General features: G+C 43.7%; 1 protein-coding gene across 1 annotated transcript in view; it reads right to left on the bottom strand.

Moving 5' to 3' along the window:
• The window catches only part of CWH43 (cell wall biogenesis 43 C-terminal homolog), a 55,081-nt gene extending 39,554 nt beyond the window's left edge, over positions 1–15,527 (bottom strand). Inside the window, exons 1-6 of the mRNA XM_070458040.1 lie at positions 15,449–15,527; positions 12,521–12,712; positions 8,757–8,877; positions 8,253–8,407; positions 5,306–5,507; positions 3,514–3,602 (exon numbers count right to left, since the gene is read on the bottom strand). Of these exons, the coding sequence (XP_070314141.1) occupies positions 3,514–3,602; positions 5,306–5,507; positions 8,253–8,407; positions 8,757–8,877; positions 12,521–12,712; positions 15,449–15,491 (802 nt within the window). The 5' untranslated portion in view covers positions 15,492–15,527. The remainder of the gene's footprint in view (positions 1–3,513; positions 3,603–5,305; positions 5,508–8,252; positions 8,408–8,756; positions 8,878–12,520; positions 12,713–15,448) is intronic.
• Between the last annotated feature and the right edge of the window lie 3,842 nt (positions 15,528–19,369).

Below are 19,369 nucleotides of genomic sequence, written 5' to 3'. Positions count from 1 at the left end.
TTTTTAAACAGGCTACATATTTTAAATCCACTAAAATTATATTTTTAAGTAGGTTATAAATTCAAAACCCAAAAATCTGGAAGGTGAAAAAGAGTCCCTCTGGTCCCCTATGAGTTCCCCTTAGCAAAGATGACCAATGTTAGTATTTTCTTTGCCATCCTCCGGGAGGCAGTCTGTACACAGGAAGAAAAAGACATATGTGTGCATTTTCCCCCCTTTTTGTACACCACTGGGACCATATGATACACTGTTACTTTGCCTGTTTCTCTTAACCATGTAGCTTAAGTAGTGTTTTGTTTGAGGCTGAATCCTCCCAAATTGTCAGGAAGCATTTAACAGGAGGCTTCCTGTGTGCTGTTTTGGATCTGTCAGGAAACCTTTGGCCCTTATTAATTCCTAATTAAGAGCAGAGGCACACCTTTCCTGGGGCTGAGGAATCCAGGCATTTCCTTTGTTAGTTTCTCATTATGGTGATAAGTACCCTCTTCTCTCTTTGATAGGGGTCGCCTTGTGTTTTGTAAGTCTGGAATTTTAATCTTTATCTTTGTTGAGAATAACCACCTTGTAAGACAATATATATGCCCACACCATGTTGATTAAAACACCTTTGCTCCATCAGAGCTTGGGTCCCCGTGTCTTTCTTTCCTTCTCCCTTTCAGGCTAATTCCTTGGAGCGCGGAGGCCCGCTGAGCTCACTTTCTTGCCCGGGCTTCTAAGACCCTCTCGAGAAGGTGCACTGTGCCTTCACCCACTCGAGAGGGCACCTGGTGCCTACGTGCAGCAGCGCCAGCTCTAAGAACAGGGCTTTGTTAGCTCTCCGCATCAACCAGGGGATATCAGCCTCTTTCTCTCTCTTACTTTCTTATCGTCGACTCCGGACCACCAGGTTCCGGTCCATTAAAGGACCAACACCAAATAATCTTCCCCAAATCTTTATAATATCTAAGACAACAAGCAGAATTCATAATAATTGAATATTCCAATGATATTTATAATAACCAACATGTTCATTTTCAATTGACCAAGTTCCTCATACAATAAAATTATAAGCATTCTGTATAGTACCCTGGGGTCCTATCAGTGCATTTAGGACATAGATGTCTTTTTAAATAGAACTTTGATTTTACTAATTTAATTGGCATCAAGATCTAAAGTTCCTGTCTCTTCGCATCTGGGAAATTCTATTGGTCACTGCCATAATGAATTTCATACTAGGATCTAGTTGGGACTTAAACTGTACAATGAAAATATATGATTTCTTTTTCTTCACTCTACTTTGAGATGTTTTCCAGAGATGAATCACAGAGAAAAGTGGGCACCATCTCGAGATAATTAAGTGTGAGTTCCAGCTTACTTTAGGTGAGCGCGCAGAGAGGGTGATAGAGTTCATGAATTATAGCCCTGCTTTCCTCTCTAGTGCAAATAGCCATTAGAAGCCTTAAATCAGCTCACCCCTAGGGCCTTTTATTTAATACTTCAGAGAGATAGTCAAACTAGATTAGGTTTAATGCGCCAGGCTCTGCTTACTTATCTGGGGAAATAAATATAAGCATAAAACTATAAGTTCAAGGCTTCCTGTTCTTTACGTTTCTGTGGACCTCAGTTTTCCCGGGTTTAAAATGAAGCTGCTAATTACATGCCCAACTAACATTTTGCTCCTATGCCATGAGAAAAGGCATGATATAAATGCTGAATAACTTTCAATGCATTTCATGTTCTTTTTCCTAATTGCATACAGATTAAGAAGCTATATATGCTTACTGCACACTCAGCACTGAAAGGTTCTCTGGCCATTTTTGTGTGCAATCACAGGAGGCATTTCTTTGATGAGAAGAAAGGTTACTCCTAACATTATATTCACACCAAGTAATCCCTTAAGGAATGTCTACCTGAAAATACACAAACAAGTACAATCAGCTCAACATGACTGCAACAGTTTGCTCACACAGCTCTGGGAGGATGAGGACCTGGTTAACCTCAAGAATTGCCCAGCCTTCGGGCTGACACCAGAGAAGGCAATGGCACCCCTCTCCAGTACTCTTGCCTGGAAAATCCCATTGATGGAGGAGCCTGGTAGGCTGCAGTTCATGGGGCCGAGAAGAGTCAGACACAACTGAGCGACTTCACTTTCACTTTTTCACTTACACGCATTGGAGGAGGAAATGGCAACCCACTCCAGTGTTCTTGCCTGGAGAATCCCAGGGACGGGGGAGCCTGGTGGGCTGCCGTCTATGGGGTCACACAGAGTCGGACACGACTGAAGTGACTTAGCAGCAGCAGAAGCAGCGGGCTGACACACGCCTCCATGCAGGGCTGATGGCACAGAGGGTGTACAGAAGCATCCTGGGAGGTGGTGAAGGACAGGGGAGCCTGGACCACTGCAGTCCATGGGGTTGCAAAGAGCTGGGTGTGACTTAGCGGCTTAACAGCCACCACCACCACCACCTATGAGGTTATTAAACCTTATCTTCCATTATCGTTATATGTTATCTCACAAACCCATACCCAGCATCTAGTACAAAACTCTGAATCACCTGCTTAATTAAAATGTATAAGGACATCTCTGTTCACATAAACCAAATATAGCATCTGCACTGTTGCAGGGTGGATTTTTTTTTTTTAACTTAACACTAAAACTGACTCTAACCAGTCCCGCCTTTTAAGGGGAAGGGAAAAGAGTTGCATAATTCAGTCTCAGTAACAAAATAGTCACAATCATTAAAATAAGTAGACCGGGGACTTCCCTGGCCATCCAGTGGTTAAGACTTCACCTTCCCATGCACGGGGTGACGGTTCAATCCCTGGGTGGGCAGCTAAGATCCCACATGCCTTGGGGCCAAAAAAAGCAAAACATAAAACAGAAGCAATATTGTAACAAATTCAATAAAGATTTTAAAAATGGTCCATACCAAAAAACCTTAAAAAAAAAAAAAAAGTAGATCTTTCTGGAAATATGATAGTCTTCATCAACAGTCTACAATCCTAAAGGATGTGACTGGGCAGAAAGGGTACAGGCTTTTGAATAAATAAACGTGGACCCTCCCAAGGCTGAAAAGAGGAGTAAAGACTGAAACTGTTACCCGCAAAAGAGAAAGGGAAATTGAACTTCACTGTGAAGTCCCAAAGGAGCACATTCCTGAAAACCAGAGAAGCAAGACAGGGGAAGCGGTTTGGCCACATGGCAGGTCCAACCCTCCATCTCCTCAGACCATCTGTAAAACTGCTACAGACATCTGTACCCAGGTAAGTTATCTAGGAGACAGGGAGAGGATGTCAGCATCATCAGGCAGATAAGACAGCTAAGGAGGAGTGGGGGAATGAGGAGGAGGAAGCAAGAACCTGGAGCCAGTAACCCCTGGTAACCGTGGTGACATCTGAGTTCTAGGGGCTGCAGCTGGTGTGACTGTCCCACACGCAGGAGCACACGCCTATATGGTCATCCCCTTCCACCCCAGGGGCATGTACTTGTGAGTAAATTGGACAACCAAGCATTTCTGCAGAGAAACCACACACCTGTAATCCACCAGATTAAACTGGAACCAGGAAACCATGAACAAGATGAGAGCATCAATCCACTTGCCAAGCCCAGCAGAACTGCACCTCTGTAAAAAAAAAAACAAAAAACAGACATGTTACAGGACATCTGACGCTGTTACTATTCCATTGCCCCAAATATAAAACGGAAGTGTATCTTCTACCTCTAGGCACATCCAAGAGACAATGTGAGTGTGAAGCAACCAATGAGCTCACAGAAGTCCACTGGGAAACAATATTACAGACGTCCAGAACACTGACATAAGAGCACCTCTGACTTGTCATGAATGACATCTGCAGTCTTTCATGGTCAATGTCAACAAAGCAACTGAGCTTTCTCAGACTATTATAGTTCATGTTGGCCATGGGACATTTTAAATGACTCTGCTGAAGTCAAAAAGAAAAAGTCACTGGGAATAGTTTCTATTCAGTGTACCTTTTGTCATTCTTTTCTCAACCTCAGTCCTGCTTTTATCAATAGTCTCTGCCTTCCTAGGACTGAGGTGAGTTTGATAAATAATTATAAATTGTGTCTTTGAAAATAACCACAAACTATTTCATTCTTTAACTATTTTGGCAAAAACTTGTAGGAGATGGGGAGGAAAAAAAGAATTGAACTAAACAGGACTTCCCTGGTGGCCCAGTGGCTAAGACTCCACACTCCCAACATAGGGAGCCCAGTTTCAATCCCTGGTCAGGGAATTAAATTCCACATGCTGGAACTAAGAATTTGCATGTCACAACTAAGAGTCTGCATGCTGCAAATAAAGATCCTGGATGCTGCAACAAAGACCCAGTGCAACCAAATAAATTTTAATAAGAAATAAATAAACATAATATTAAAAAAAGAATTTAACTAAACTTTAGCAGGAAATTACAACATGGCACTCAATGAAGTAGCCATAACATAAATAAACTAAAAAATATACAGTGCTTACTAGATAGCAGGAACTGTTTGAAGATTTTTACATATACTAGCTCAGCTAATTCTCACAGGTCTGTAAAGTAAATGCTATGAAAAAGTGAAAGTGTTAGTTGCTTAGTTGTGTCTGACTCTTTGCGACCCCATGGACTGTAGAACACCAGGCTCTTTATGGAATTCTCCAGAAGAGAATACTGGAATGGGTTGTCATTCCCTTCTCCAGGGAATAACCTAAACCAAAACCTAGGGATCGAAACCAGGTCTTGCCTCATTGCAGGTAAGGAAACCAAAGTAAACGCTGTAATTATCCCCATTTCACAGAGAAGGACACTGGGGGAAAGAGAACTCGAGTAACCTGCTGGATATTAGTCATCGCCGCCCACGCGACAAAGAATCTGAAACAGGCCCTCCGGCTCTGGAGTGAGGCTCTCAGCCACTCTCCTGCCTGCTCCCTCCCGCTAAGGTGAAGGATGGCCCTTGGTGTTCAGAAGACAGTAAAAAGCCTGAGAGGACACAGTTGATCACTGTCTATCTCCAAGTCAACAGCAAACGCTGACGGGGACTTACTGTGGGCCAGGCTCTGTCCCAGGGGCTTGGGATGCATCTGCGAACACAAAGCCCTTGCCTTTACATGCTCACAGTCCAGAGGAGCCGCTCACCTGGCCTCACACAGTCCTTGATCGCCCCGGTCACCTCCCAGCGTCCCCTCAGCACGGGGGCAAACAGCCCTCAAGCGCCTTTATCTCCAGAGTACACAGTGATGTCCTGCTTGTCGAGCTGCTCACACAGAGGAGCAAGGTCTTCAACCACACCGGCCAATTTCTGGATTGCTTCCAAACCCAAACTCACCCAAATGGGTTCGGATCTGGCCCTGGATGGGGGTGTCCACTCACTGCCCATCTGGAGACAAGGGACACCTCTCCAAAAATCCAGTGGGTGAGGAACACGAGGCTGCCAAAGGCAGCGCCCGCCAACAACCAGTCCAGAGAAGAAGCCACTGCCTTCGCTGCCTCACCATTCTTTTTCCGCTGAGGTTTACAGCAGGCACCATCTAGAATAAAAAACAGAAAAGGGTCAGTTACACAGAAATTTACCCTCTGTGTTAGTAGACTTTAAACAAGTAGGAAATGGTACCTGGCTTCAAGGAGCTTGCTTTAGATGGGAAGGTGAGACCCCATAACAAGTAGAACATGCTGGGAGGCAGGCAGTGGGAAGCTAGATCAGGATTTCAGGGGAATAAATCATTTTGGAATCTGACAACTGAAAATGCAGAAAGGTATGTACTTCATGTGAAACAAAGAGTTATGAGCTAAAATATACGTATGAAAAGTGAAAGGTAAGTTCAGGAAACAAATGCAGTCCACCTGGAACGGAACGTTCCCAGTAGACCAGGCTGCTTCTCCCAAAAAGAACAAGGTCCTCATCGAACCCTCTGGGCCCCCAGAGTGTTAACAGTGTGTCGACTGAGCAGTTACTGCGGCCAACCCTCACATGAACTCGTTGAATCTTCACAGCAACTTTACCAGGCAGGCTCTATTACTAACCCCATTTCACAGACTGAAAAACTGAGAGGCCCAGAGAAAACAGATCCAAGATCACACAGCTGGTAGAGAGAGCCTAGACAGTACCTGTGTACTTTACCCTACTATGGTTCCTAGGACTGTTTAACGGTGAGGTCTCAGTTTGTTGCATTAGTGACTTCACATACAGAAATGGACCAACTGCAGAAAATGCTGGCAAGAGAATGCCTTTATAGGAACAGAGAGCCTGCTGGGCAGATGCTTCATGACGCTGGGAAGCCTGCTTCAGGACAGAAGGACACCTGAGAGTCTGCCTGTGGGGATGAAAGCATGATTTCACAGGCAGGAAGAAAGCCGTTCTGTCCAGAAAGGAGTGAAGGGGAGGAGGAGCAGAGCTGAAAGCTATGGGTGTGAAGGAGAGGGTGGTGAAGACAGATGGTGACCAGGGCCTGGAGGCCAAGGAGACAGTCTTTGGAAAAGACAGCAGCTTAAGCTGAATTTCTTGACTAACAACACTGCTACACACTATGGGGTGTGACTCTCCTCGCAAGACGCAGCAAATCTTCAATCAAACTACCCCCAAAAACATTGCCAGGGATGATGAGATATCCTGAGAAAGCTGGAGAGGAGTCGAACTTCGTAAATGGGGGGCACAGGGCAAAAACCGGAAGGGACTAACAACTGGGTCACAAAAATGTAAAACAGAAGCGAGAAAGAAAACTCCAGTCCAGAAATGTAAGGGATACCCTGAATCCGGATCCTCACCAGGCTGTCCCTGTGAAGTGCGCTGCCTGAGCTTCTACTTCACATGTGAGCATTTTCTAAAATACAAAACATGTATTAGGGCACTAGAACCGAGTTCGAAATGTTCTAATCAATACCAATGTTCTCTTGATCAATTTACGTGCATGATGTTCCCCTGTTCTCACTACTCCCATTTCACACCAAAATTGGAGGAGTTAAACAAACTCTTTGTTCATGGTGAGCTAAACTCTCTAAACTTTTATTAATCTGTGAGATTTCTCCTTGTGTTCACAGAAGTACAGTGACTCATTAAGAGTTACACACAAAGCCAGGAGCAAGTTAGGTAGAATCTAGCAACACTCTTTCCTTTTCTTCAGAAGTCTGGAGTTAGCATGTAATGCAAACGTCCAGGTTTGCTTGCAAGCTCTGGACGGGTGATTCAAAAGGTGGTATGAACATCCATGGAGTTAGTGGTAAAGAACCTGCCTGCCAATGCAGGAAATGTAAGAGACAAGGGTTCGATCCCTGGGTCAGGAAGATCCCCTGGAGGACGGCACAGCAACCCACTCCAGTATTCTTGCCTGGAGAATCCCACAGACAGAGGAGCCTGGTGGGCTACAGTCCATTAAGGTTGCACAGAGTCAGACATGACTGAAGCGACTTAGCCCGCACAGGAATATTCAGGATTTCCTTTCTTTTTATATTTCAGGTTTGGAGTTTAAACACCTTCAGACTTAAGGGCAGGGCAGGGCGGGGTGGGATGAGTTGGGGGAGGGGAGCAAAAGGAAAACACAAACCAAGAAAAGAAAAAAACCCCATGCAGTTCTCACAGTGTTGGAGAAGACTTGAGAGTCCCTTGGACTGAAAGGAGATAAAACCATCAATCCTAAAGGAAATCAGTGAAGCTCCAATACTTTGGCCACCTGATGCGAAGAGCCAACTCATTGAAAAAGACCCTGACACTGGTAAAGATTAAAGGCAGGAGGAGAAGGGGACAACAGAGGATGAGATGGTTGGATGGCATCACTGACTCATTAGACATGAGTCTAAGCAAGCTCCAGGAGGTGGTGATGGACAGGGAAGCCTGGAGTGCTGCAGTCCATGGGGTTGCAAAGAGTAGGACACAACTAAGCGATTGAACTAAACTGATGCAGTTCTCACAGCCCTTGCTAACAAATAACTTCTCAGAATGTTACAGATGGGCTGGGGTCAGTGAGGAGGCAGAGGGCTGACGGATCTCATCCTGGAAGGCCCTGTTCAGAGGGCAAGAGGAGAAGACAGTGCTGAAAGCCAGCAGGGAACGTGAGGCCTGGGTCTACTCTCCCACTCCACAATGAGACAAGTCAGAGACGAACGGTTACCGCCACCCTCTATGCTGCCAAGGCAAAGGTGCCTTCTGCCCAGACGATAGCCCACTTCCTAGGCCAGCTACTCCTGCAGAGGGAGGAAAAGCAGACTTGTGACCTTCAGATAAGAAAGGTAAATAAACTGCAAGAGAGAAAAACCCCTAAATAAACTGGACCTATGCTTACCTGTGTAAATGCGATCAAGTGTGGCAATGGTACTTAATGTCAGTATCACTCTGTTGGACATCTGATAAGTCCAGACTGGGTTTAGTGACGTGTACCAAATGCGGAGAACAAGAAGAAGAATCTGTCCTAAAATAAATCCCCAGATTCTGAAGTACCTGTAAGTACAGAAATATTTTTAACAACTTTTTTGTGAGTGGTTTCAATGTACTCCTTCTATTGTGAATTTCACAGTGTCACAGAAGGAGTATGTGAGGTAGTTTTGTTGGTAATCTACACAACTTAGCCTTTATATAGCCCGTTACCTAGGCAGCTCATCATAATTTCTCCACTCTCACAACATTATTGAGAGTAATGGCAAATACTCATATCCTGGTTTTGTGAAAAGGAAAAAAAAATGAGACTTTGACAAGGCCTTCCTGAAAGCTAAATACTATATCTTAGAATGCCTGGTCCCAACTTCCCTTTGGTAACTGACTACACTTGTTGCACAAGATGCAAGCATACCTTTGCAAGCCACTTCCTGTCCACCACGTCACAGCATGCACCACCAGCGAGGAAGACAGACCAAGCGCAAGGACCATGAGCCGAAGTTTGGCATTTGGAGCCTGGAAGGAGGCGATGCTACCTACAAACAAATTTTAAGGAGAGCTAAACATTTCTGGTAAGCAAGCCCTGCTAGTTAATGATCTGCCTCTGATACCTGTTGTGTCTAATACCATGTCTACACTCAGGAAGGTAGAGTTAACACATAATTTTGTGTATGTATAAATCTTTTTGAGCATTTTTATCACAGTATTATTCATACCATAAAATTCACTGTGTTAAGATGTATGACTCAGTGGTTCTTAATATGTTTACAAAGTTGCACAACTATACCTGAAACGAACACTACATTGTAAACCAACTAAACTTAAATAAAAAACTTTTTTTAAAAAAAGTTCATGTTGTAGCATATGTCAGAGCTTCAATCCTTTTTATGGCTAAATGATATTCTGTTGCATGGATATACTGCTTTTTGTTTATTCATTCATCCCATTGATGAGCATTTGGATTGTTTCTACTTTTTGGGTATTATGAGTAATATTGCTAAGAACATTTATATACCAGGTCTTATGTGAACGTTTCCATTTTTCTTGGGTCTAACTCCAAGGGGTGGAGTTGTTGGATCATATGACAGCTACGTTTAACATTCTGAGGGACTGCCAAACTGTTTTCCAAACCAACTGCACCATTTCACATTCCCATCAGCAATGTGTGAGGATTTCAGTTTCTTCATATTCTTGTCAACACTTAATATTGTCTATCTTTTTAATCAGGGCTATTTTAGTGACTCAAAGTAATTAAGATCAAAACTAATCTAAATCAATTGTATTGCGCTGGTCAAAAAGTTCATTTGGGTCTTTCAGATCTTAAAGAAAACCCAAATGAACCTTTTGACCAACCCAATAGTATGAACTAGTTTAACGGTTTCATAGTTAACTATGCACTGATTAACCTAAAATATCTTAAGGAACAGCAATGAGACAGCATGTAACACTCAGATCATCTTTGTAGTTGTATAAGAATCCCTTCGGACTCTGTAAAAAAAACAACATTGTTTCATCTTCTTAAGAAGTATCTGAAGTCAGAAAAAAAAAAAAAAAAAGTACCTGAAAAGGGAGTTTAAGGCAAAGCATGATTTACTTCAGCCTCTCTTTAGCATCATCAAACTCAATGGACACCTGGAAGAACATATGGCACAAACTGGTTTCTTCATCCTGAAGTCTCTTTCCTGCCCACTCCCCTTTCTCAAATACAGTTCTACCTTTACTGAAGTAATGGGCTTTCAGGGGGAAAGGAGATGAAAGGGACCAACAAGAAGTATCTCAGACACCACACTCTCCAGTTATTTCCCATTACATCACAGCCTCCGGAGGCTACTGGGCCAGAACTGGACTAAAAACAAAAAACTGTCCCAGAAACTGTATGGTGAGTGTCCCTGTAGGTAAAGCTGTCACAGGCAGCGCTGAGCAAAGGCAACAAAACAGCGCATGGATGAGATCCGCCCCATAAAGCCAGACAAGGAGTGTGAAGAGGCCAAAGTCATAAAAGATTCATAAAAGGATTCCGTGAGCCAAGGATAGTTTAACTCAGTTACTATATATACTCTGGAAGAAGGAAGCTTCATCTCTATTATTTCTGGAGCTGAAAATTTCATGATCGTTTCATATTTCTTTTCATTCCTACGGACATCATCTTTGAAAAGGATGCACTTTCCAGTGGTCTTTCCCACTGCAGTTTAGGGCTTCGGATCTTTGTGGGCAAACAAAGAGCTTGCTACACTCACTAACCATGTTGTGCCTTCTTCAGGGACTGATGTACAGAAAAACAGAAGGTGAATTTCCTAGTGATTTCAGTCACTGTTCCTAGACAGAAGAAATACACACAGCATGGTTGGTTCATGAACAAATGCCACTTGGAAAACTCAGAGAAACCAATTGTGTTACAGCGAAAGGGCAAGACAGGCAGTATTCTTCAGCTACAGATTCAACCAGACTGGAGTCTGGTATTTTTGTTTTTCAAACTTTTTCTCCATGACCTCACATTCTTACTTTTTTTTACCTCCAGAACTTTTCCAAGGTCTCTCAATATTTATTAATGTGTTAACCTCAAGTCTTTGTGACAGTAAGCGTATATTTCTTAATTACTGGGTTTTGGCAAAGTAACATATTGAAATCCAGAATTCAAATACTATGAAAGGTATACAGTGCAAAGTTTCATCTTTATATCTGTCTCAATATCAAATTTTTCACCCTAGAAGCAACAAAAATTATATCAGTGTTTTTTTAAAATACTTTTGGACCTATTTAATGCATGTTCAATTAATTACTAAATATATTTCATCTACCCTATTTAACACAAAAGTTAGCATTCTGAACATACTGTTTAGTGCTTCTTTTTTTCTCACTTAATATTGAAGAACATTCCATTTCCTTACATAAATCTTCTCATTCTTTAGTATAGCTGCATAGTATTCTATAGTACTCCCAGTTTCATAACCAAAATTTATTTAACCTAACCTATCCCATATAGATGACATTTAGATTATTTCTGACACTGTTATTATAAATATTGCTACAGTGATTAAATAACCTTTTATTTTTATCATCTGACACACATGTAAGTTTATCTATAGGATATATGCCCAGAAGTGGAATTGCTGAGTGAAAAATACAGATTTGTAATTTTGATAAACACTGCCAAATTATCCTTTGCAGAAACTGTGCAAATTTACATTCCCACCAGCAATGCATGAGTGCCTGTTTTCCCATGCTTACAATAGTGTTATCCAAATTTGTTCCTTATCAATCTGATATGAGAAACTATCTATAAATATATATATATATGTGATTTGTATTCTATACCCTTTAATATCTTTTAAAGATCCAATTATATTTCCTTTCCAGTAAACTGATCATATCCTTTGCGTTCTCTTCTATTGAGTTATTGGTCCTTTTATTAAAAGTGAAAGTCACTCAGTCGTGCCCGACTCTTTGCAACCCCATAGACTATACAGTCCATGGAGTTCTCCAGGCCAGAATACTGGAGTGGGTAGCCTTTCCCTTCCCCAGGGGATCTTCCCAATCCAGGGATCAAACCCAGATCTCCCCCATTCCAGGTGGATTCTTTACCAGCTGAGCCACAAGGAAAGCCCAAGAATACTGGAGTGGGTAGCCTATCCCTTCTCCAGTGGATCTTCCTGAGATCGTACTCTTTGCTTTCTCTTTTCTATTGAGTTATTGGTCCTTTTATTACTGATTTGTAAAAACTCCATGTATTAGTGAAATTAGCCCTTTGACTAGAAGAGTTGCAATATTTTTCCTAACTTATTGATTGCCTTTGCTTACTACAATGTTCATCATGCATAATTTCCATATTTTATGCATTATCATTTAACAACTTTTTAATGACTTCTGAGTTTTGTATCATAGTTGGAAAAAAGAACAAAAACATATTTAATACTTTCACATTTCCCCAAGGTATCATTCCCCTCTTCAGTTCAGTGGTCCTTAAAATTTTTCAATCTGACAGAAAAGTTAAAAACGTAAATATGTTGACTCTTGGTCTACATTTACAATTCTACTAAAACTCTTCAAGGCAGTAATAAGAGAGACATCTTTTATTTTTTATTTAATCATTTAGCATTCAAAGAACAGTCTACATATTTTCCCTGGATTTTTAACTAAAAAAAAAAAAAGAAACTTAAGGAATCACTTTTAAAATCTTACCAACAGTAATTATCCGCAGCAAGGCTAGCATCCATTTCTTATTAACCAGTTTCCAGACAGGGGTAATTGTGACGACTAATGGAGAAAGAAATGCTACAGCAAAACCTTCCAGCCCAGTGAGTTCCAGTGTTTGCAGGGGAAAGTAATAGATCATTGGGCCCAGGTCATGGCAGAGAGACCAAGAAACATATCCTAGGAGGGAAAAAGGGAAAAAACAGTTTTTAAGAGAGAGAGAAAGTCTGTTTCAGACAGCAGCCCTTCCCTCTGCTACATCTGGACTACTTTCCTGGTGACTTACCCTGCTAATGCAGGGGACACATGCAGGGTTCAATCCCTGGGTTGGGAAGATCCCCTGCAGAACGGAATGGCTACCCACTCCAGTATTCTTGCCTGGAGGATCCCATGGACAGGGAAGCCTGGCGAACAGTCCATGGGGTTGCAAAGAGCCAAACACAATTTAGCAGCTAAACAACAACAACGACGACGACTACAACTGCTCTGACTGGCTGCCCTCATTCATGACTCCGGCCTTAACCGGGTTCCAATAAGAGAATTCCACCCCCTTCTCAGACCCAGGATGAGAATGGCTTCCAGCTGTTTTCAGTCCCTCAATGTCCCCTGTTTGTCCCGTTAACCTCATTCATCAGTTCAGTTCAGTTCAGTTCAGTCACTCAGTCCTGTCTGACTCTTTGAGACCCCAAGAACCACAGCACACCAGGCCTCCCTGTCCATCACCAGCTCCTGGAGTTCACCCAAGCTCATGTCCATTGAGTCAGTGATGCCATCCAACCATCTCATCCTCTGTCGTCCCCTTCTCCTCCTGCCCTCAATCTTTCCCAGCATCAGGATCTTTTCCAATGAGTCAGCTCTTCGTATCAGGGGGCCAAAGTATTGGAGTTTCAGCTTCGACATCAGTCCTTCCAATGAACACCCAGGACTGATCTCCTCTAGGATGGACTGGTTGGATCTCCTTGCAGTCCAAGGGATTCTCAAGAGTCTTCTCCAACACCACAATTCAAAAGCATCAGTTCTTCAATGCTCAGCTTTCTTTATAGTCCAACTCTCACATCCATACATGACTACTGGAAAAACCATAGCCTTGACTAGACAGACCTTTGTTGACAAAGTAATGTCTCTGCTTTTAAATATGCTGTCTAGGTTCAAACAGGTAAGTAAAGTGAAAGTAAACTCAGCGGTGTCTGACTCTTTCTAACTCAATGGGCTGTAGTCCACCAGGCTCCTCTCTCTGTGGAATTCTCCAGGCAAGAATACTGCAGTGGGTAGCCATTCCCTTCTCCAGGGGATCTTCCTCAGGAATCAAACCCAGGTCTCCTTCATTGTAGGCAGATTCCTAACCACCTGAGCCACCAAGGAAGCCCTGTAAGGTGGCAATCCCTTTATTAAAGGCTCTTCATCTCAGCCATGTAGGTTCAATCTGGTTTCCTGTCAGGACCCTGAAAAAATTTCCTCAACTAAGTTGACCTTTCTTCAATGAGAAATATGGTGAAAATCAAAAAGAGCAAAAAACAATAGAACTCCTTCCTCCCACTCCAGACTACAGCCAAAGGCAGGTTAGTTAGGAAATAATCCTTTTCTTGTGAGTAGGCTATTTTAAGCCTAAGCCTTAGAAGGCAGTGTGGGGTAGTGGAAAAACCAGATTTGAAGTTACTTTCACATCTGCTGACCTTGTAATCTTCTACAGCGATGACAATTAACCAATGGACATTTAACACATGTGAGGCTCTAAGTATTCACAGGGATCTTCTTTCTGATTCCTCAGACAACCTGTGTCCTGTGAAACTGACACTATTTCTACTCCTCCTTTACAAATGCAAAATCAAACAACAAAAACTCTGGAGATCCTGAAAGTTGAGTAACTGCCTAAGGTCACAAAAGTAGCAAATAGCAGTAAACTGAAAACCAAGGAATCCAGTTCCAAACTATTCTTAATTACTGAAAATGGTACTTTTAACCACTTCACAGAGTTATTAGGATTAAAAAAGAACAAGTACACAGAGTACCTAGCACCCTAGGTACCTACTGAGTGCACAATTCTGTTTACATCGTGTACTTGTGAGATACAGACTGGGCCAAATAATGAGCCTCCCCGCTACCCCCCACCCCCCCCCCCACCCCCCGCATTACCAGCTCCCAGAAAACCCAGTTCTTAGGAAGGCACCCCTTCCTTTCATTGTGAACTACCAATCTCCCAAACGTTTGTCTGGCAGTTCTGATTTCAACCACACAACTCGGACAATATTAACAGCAGCAGTTGTTCCTGGTACTTTTTGCAAAGCTGCTAAGGAAGCACACGACGCGACTCGTGTCCCATGTCGGATGTTTTTGGCCAAATGCTCACATGCGCGACCACCACCCAAGCCCACTCGCGCCGGGTCAACCCAAGCAGCACGGCCCCGAGTGTTACAGCCAGCGCGCCGAGGCAGGGGGGAACGGAGCCGCCTTCTGGAAGGTGCCATTTCCTCCTCCAAAGGGTCTTCCTGACCCAGGAATGGAGTCCCCTGCATTGGCAGGCAGATTCTTTACCACTGAGCCGCTTGGGAAGCCAAAGCTCGGTACTGAAATTTATTCAGGTAAAGGTCGTGGGTGAGGGGACTCGGGGTTGGTGCCGGTTGGTTCGAGGCCGACAGGAGAAGTCGTGCCCGTTGGGCGCAAGACCAGGGTGGCGTAGGAGCTCGGGAAGACTCGGGGGAGCGCCGGATCCTCGGAACCTCAATCTAGGGCTTTTCTCTCTTTTTTAAATTCCTTCAGCAGCAGCAGCAGGTGACAGGGGACGATAAGCATCTCTATTCCGGGCGCCGAGCTTGCCTTCCTTCCTCCCGGGGCTCAGCCTAGCCCGCCGAGCATCGTGGTTCCCTGTAGGGCGAGGGGGACCGACCGGGGAATGCGCGGCGGGCGGCCTCGGCTTACCCAGGAGGCTCTCCAGGAGCACCTCTCTCCATGGCGAGGTCATGGCCGCAGCCCCTACGTCCCGGGCCAGCCGCCGCGTCCTCCCGAGTCTGCGCCCACGCCACCGGCCCCAGCCAGCCCGCACGCCCGGCCCTGGCGAGGGTGGGGCCCGCCGCCTCCGCCCCGCCACGCCCGGCGCCGCCCGCCCGGCCCCCGGGCTCCGCTGAGCGCCAGGTGCCCCGCGCCACCGCCGAAGCCAATGCGAAGGAGCCGGGGGCCTCCCACCTGCCTCCGGGGTAAAAAACAGATCTCTCGGCCAGCCAGCGGAACAGCCCCGGGGATGGCGCGCTGCGAGCGCGCAGGAGGGCGGCATCGTGGCAACTCTGGACCCGCGGTGCTCTTTAAAGGAGGCCCGAGGGCGCGTGGCGAGGGGGCAAAGCTGAGACCGGGATGGGGAGCTGAGCAGCCAGGGGCTCTGGCGCCTCCGGCGAGCAGGTGCCAACAGGACCTTGGCGTTCCTAAGGCCGCCGAGCGGGCACCTGCGACGGCCACCTGTGTGCGCTTCTCCTTCTTAGCTTTGGCAGTAAAGAAATCACATTCTGGAAAGGTGGTTGAAAAATTCTACAGATTACAGAATTTTCTTTAGCTTTCAGAGACGTCCCAACGGTTGCTCATGGGAAAGAAAGCAACTAATCGGAGTGGAAACTCTGCCCTCCTCCTATGGATAATGATCTTTGCGAGTGCCCATCCCTGAGGAGACAAGAAGAGACATTCTAAGAAACAATGGAGCCAGTGAACCAGGCCGGTTATTTCTTGCTCAAATACTACCACACCCCAGAGTGTTTTGGATTTTTTTTTAGAACCTTCTCAAAGCAAATGTATTTTAATTCGCTTTAATTTGGGAGGGAGGGGCAGTTTGTCATTTAGCATTTCTGGAAGATTTGCCGTGGAATTAAGCAATGATGGATTGTCTAAAAGCGTTAAGAATCGGTGAAGGGAAGTTATTGCTCTAAGTCCATAGCAGTTTTAAGCAGAGTTCTCATTGTCAGTAGATAAAGATCAACAGAATAGAATTGAGAGTTCTGGAAATAAACCGACTTGTTTAAGGTCAAATGATTTTCAACAAACTAGTCAAAACTATTACATGAGGGAAAGATTGGTCTTTTCAACAAATCAGTCTAGGACAATTGAATATCCACATGAAAGAGAACAAATAGGACACCCCCCCCCCCCATTTTCACCCAATAGATAAAAATTAATTCAAAATGGATAAAAACTTAAATGTAAGAGATGAAACTAAAAATCACAAAACAAAGGAGCAAATTTTCATTATCTTTAGTTACATAATGAATTCTTAGATACAACAGCAAAGCACAAGTGAAAAAAGAAATAATAGTTAGACTTCATGGAAATTAAAAGGTTTTGTGCTTCAAAAGACAGTTGAAGAAAGTGAAAAGACAATGTGCAGAATGGGAGAAAATATTCTAAAATCATACATCTGGCCCATGCTAAGAGTCCCTTGGACTGCAAGGAGATCAAACCCGTCAATCCTAAAGGAAATCGGTCCTGAATATTCATTGGAAGGACTGATGCTGAAGCTGAAACTCCAATACTTTGGTCACCTGATACAAAGTGACTCACTGGAAAAGACCCTGATGCTGGGAAAGAGTGGAGGTGGGAGGAGAAGGGGATGACAGAAGATGAGATGGTTGGATGGCATCACCAACTCGATGGACATGAGTTAGAGTAAGCTCCGGGAGTTGGTGATGGACAGGGAATCCTGGCGTGCTGCAGACCATTGGGCCACAGAGTTGGATACGACTGAGCGACTGAACTGAACTGAATCAAAGTCGCTTAAGTCATTTCCTACTCTGTGGGACCCTATGGACTGCAGCCCACAAGGTTCCTCTATCCATGGACTTTTTCAGGCAAGAATACTGGAGTGGGTTGCTGTGTCCTCCTCCAGGGGATATTCCCGACTCAGGAATTGAACCCGAGTTTCCTAGATCTCCTGCGTTGGCAGGTGGGTTCTTTACTGCTAGCACCACCTGGGAAGCCCTCATGCATCTGATAAGGAACTGGTATCTGGAATATACATTTTTAAAAATTAAAACTCAGTAATAGTCACTTTAAAGATGAACAAAGGACTTGATAGGCTTTTTTGCAAAGAACATCTACAAGTAGCCGATAAGCAAAATATATTCAGGAAAGGATATTTGACATTATTTCATTAGGGAAATACCAATCAAAGCCACAGTGATATACCACTTCACACTCCCTGAAATGACTGTAATCCAAAAAGTCAGATTATAACAAGTATTGAGAACATATGTATACTTATGGCTGATTCATGTTGACATATGGCAGAAACCATCATGATATTGTAATTATCCTCCAATTAAAATAAAATTTAAAAAATAACAAGTGTTGATTAGGTTGTGGAAAAAGTGAAAACTCTTACATTGCTTATGGGAATGTAAAATGGTGCAGCCACTTTGAAAAACAGTCTGATAATTCTTCGAATGATTAAACATAGAATTACCTTATGACATATCAATTCTACCTCTAGGTGTTTATGTAGGTGTTAGCCGCTCAGTTGTCTCCGACTCTTTGCGACCCCATGGTCTGTAGCCCACCTGGTTATTCTGTCCACGGAATTCTTCAGGCAAGAATACTCGTACTAAGTCACTTCAGTCTTGTCCAACTCTTTGCAACCCCATGGACTGTAGCCTGCCAGGCTCCTCTGTCCATGGGATTCTCCAAGCAAGAATACTAGAGTGGGTTGCCATGCCCTTCTCCAGGGGATTGCCCTGACCCAGGGATTGAACCCAGGTCTCCTGCGTTGCAGGCGGATTCTTTTACCACTGAGCCACTGGGGAAGCCCCCTGGGTGTTTATACCCAAGAGAAATGAAACATACATAATTTGTGGACAAAGAGTAGTATTACTCATAATAGCCAACAATGGAAACAACCCAAATATTCAGCAACCGATAAATGGATAAAAAAAATGTGGTATAAGCACACAATAGAATGTCACCCAGCAATAAAAAGGGATGGAGTACCAACACATACTATGACATAGATGAACCTCAAAAACACAGTGGTAAGCGACTAAACAACAACAAAGTGAAAGGAGCCAGCCAATAAATAAATCACATATTATATGATTCCATTTGTATGTTCCAAATAGGCAAATTTGTAGTGGTCTAGAGTAGAGGACGGAGAAGGCAATGGCACCCCACTCCAGTATTCTTGTCTGGAAAATCCCATGGACGGAGGAGCCTGGTAGGCTGCAATCCATGGGTCTCTAAGAGTCGGACACGACTGAGCGACTTCACTTACACTTTTCACTTTCATGCATTGGAGAAGGAAATGGCAACCCACTCCAGTATTCTTGCCTGGAGAATCCCAGGAATGGGGGAGCCTGGTGGGCTGCCTTCTATGGGGTCACACAGAGTCAGACACGACTGAAGTGACTTAGCAGTAGCAGCAGAATAAAGGAGTGATTTTTTAGGGTTATGGGAATGGATAATGAAGGAAAAGGAATTAATTAGTATATAGTTTCTTCCAAGGGGGATGAAAATTTTCTAAAATTAGATGGGTGACGGTTGTACAACTTTGTGAATATGCTAAAAACATAGCACTGCACATGTTGAATGAATGGGTGAATTATATGGAGTGTGAGTTATATCTCAATAAGACAGCTTTTAACATGCAAGTCATTCTAGTTACATCATGTAAAAACATTTTGACTGGATTCCAGTCATTTAGTATCACCCATTCTTTAATGTGTGATAGACTTCAGTGACTGAAAACATCAGACATTGCATTTCCCTTTCTCTTTGCCTAAATATGTTTCTTTTCCAGGCACCTATATGAAAAGCATTTAATTCTGTGCTGTGTATACTTAGTGGGTGCCCTTCAAAATTTGTCCCTTTTCA

The sequence above is a fragment of the Odocoileus virginianus genome, chromosome 29 (genome assembly GCF_023699985.2).
Source record: "Odocoileus virginianus isolate 20LAN1187 ecotype Illinois chromosome 29, Ovbor_1.2, whole genome shotgun sequence".
Classification (NCBI taxonomy): Eukaryota; Metazoa; Chordata; class Mammalia; order Artiodactyla; family Cervidae; genus Odocoileus; species Odocoileus virginianus.
The sequence above is the reverse complement of the archived record's forward strand: the minus strand, read 5'-3'. Positions and strand labels throughout refer to the sequence as shown.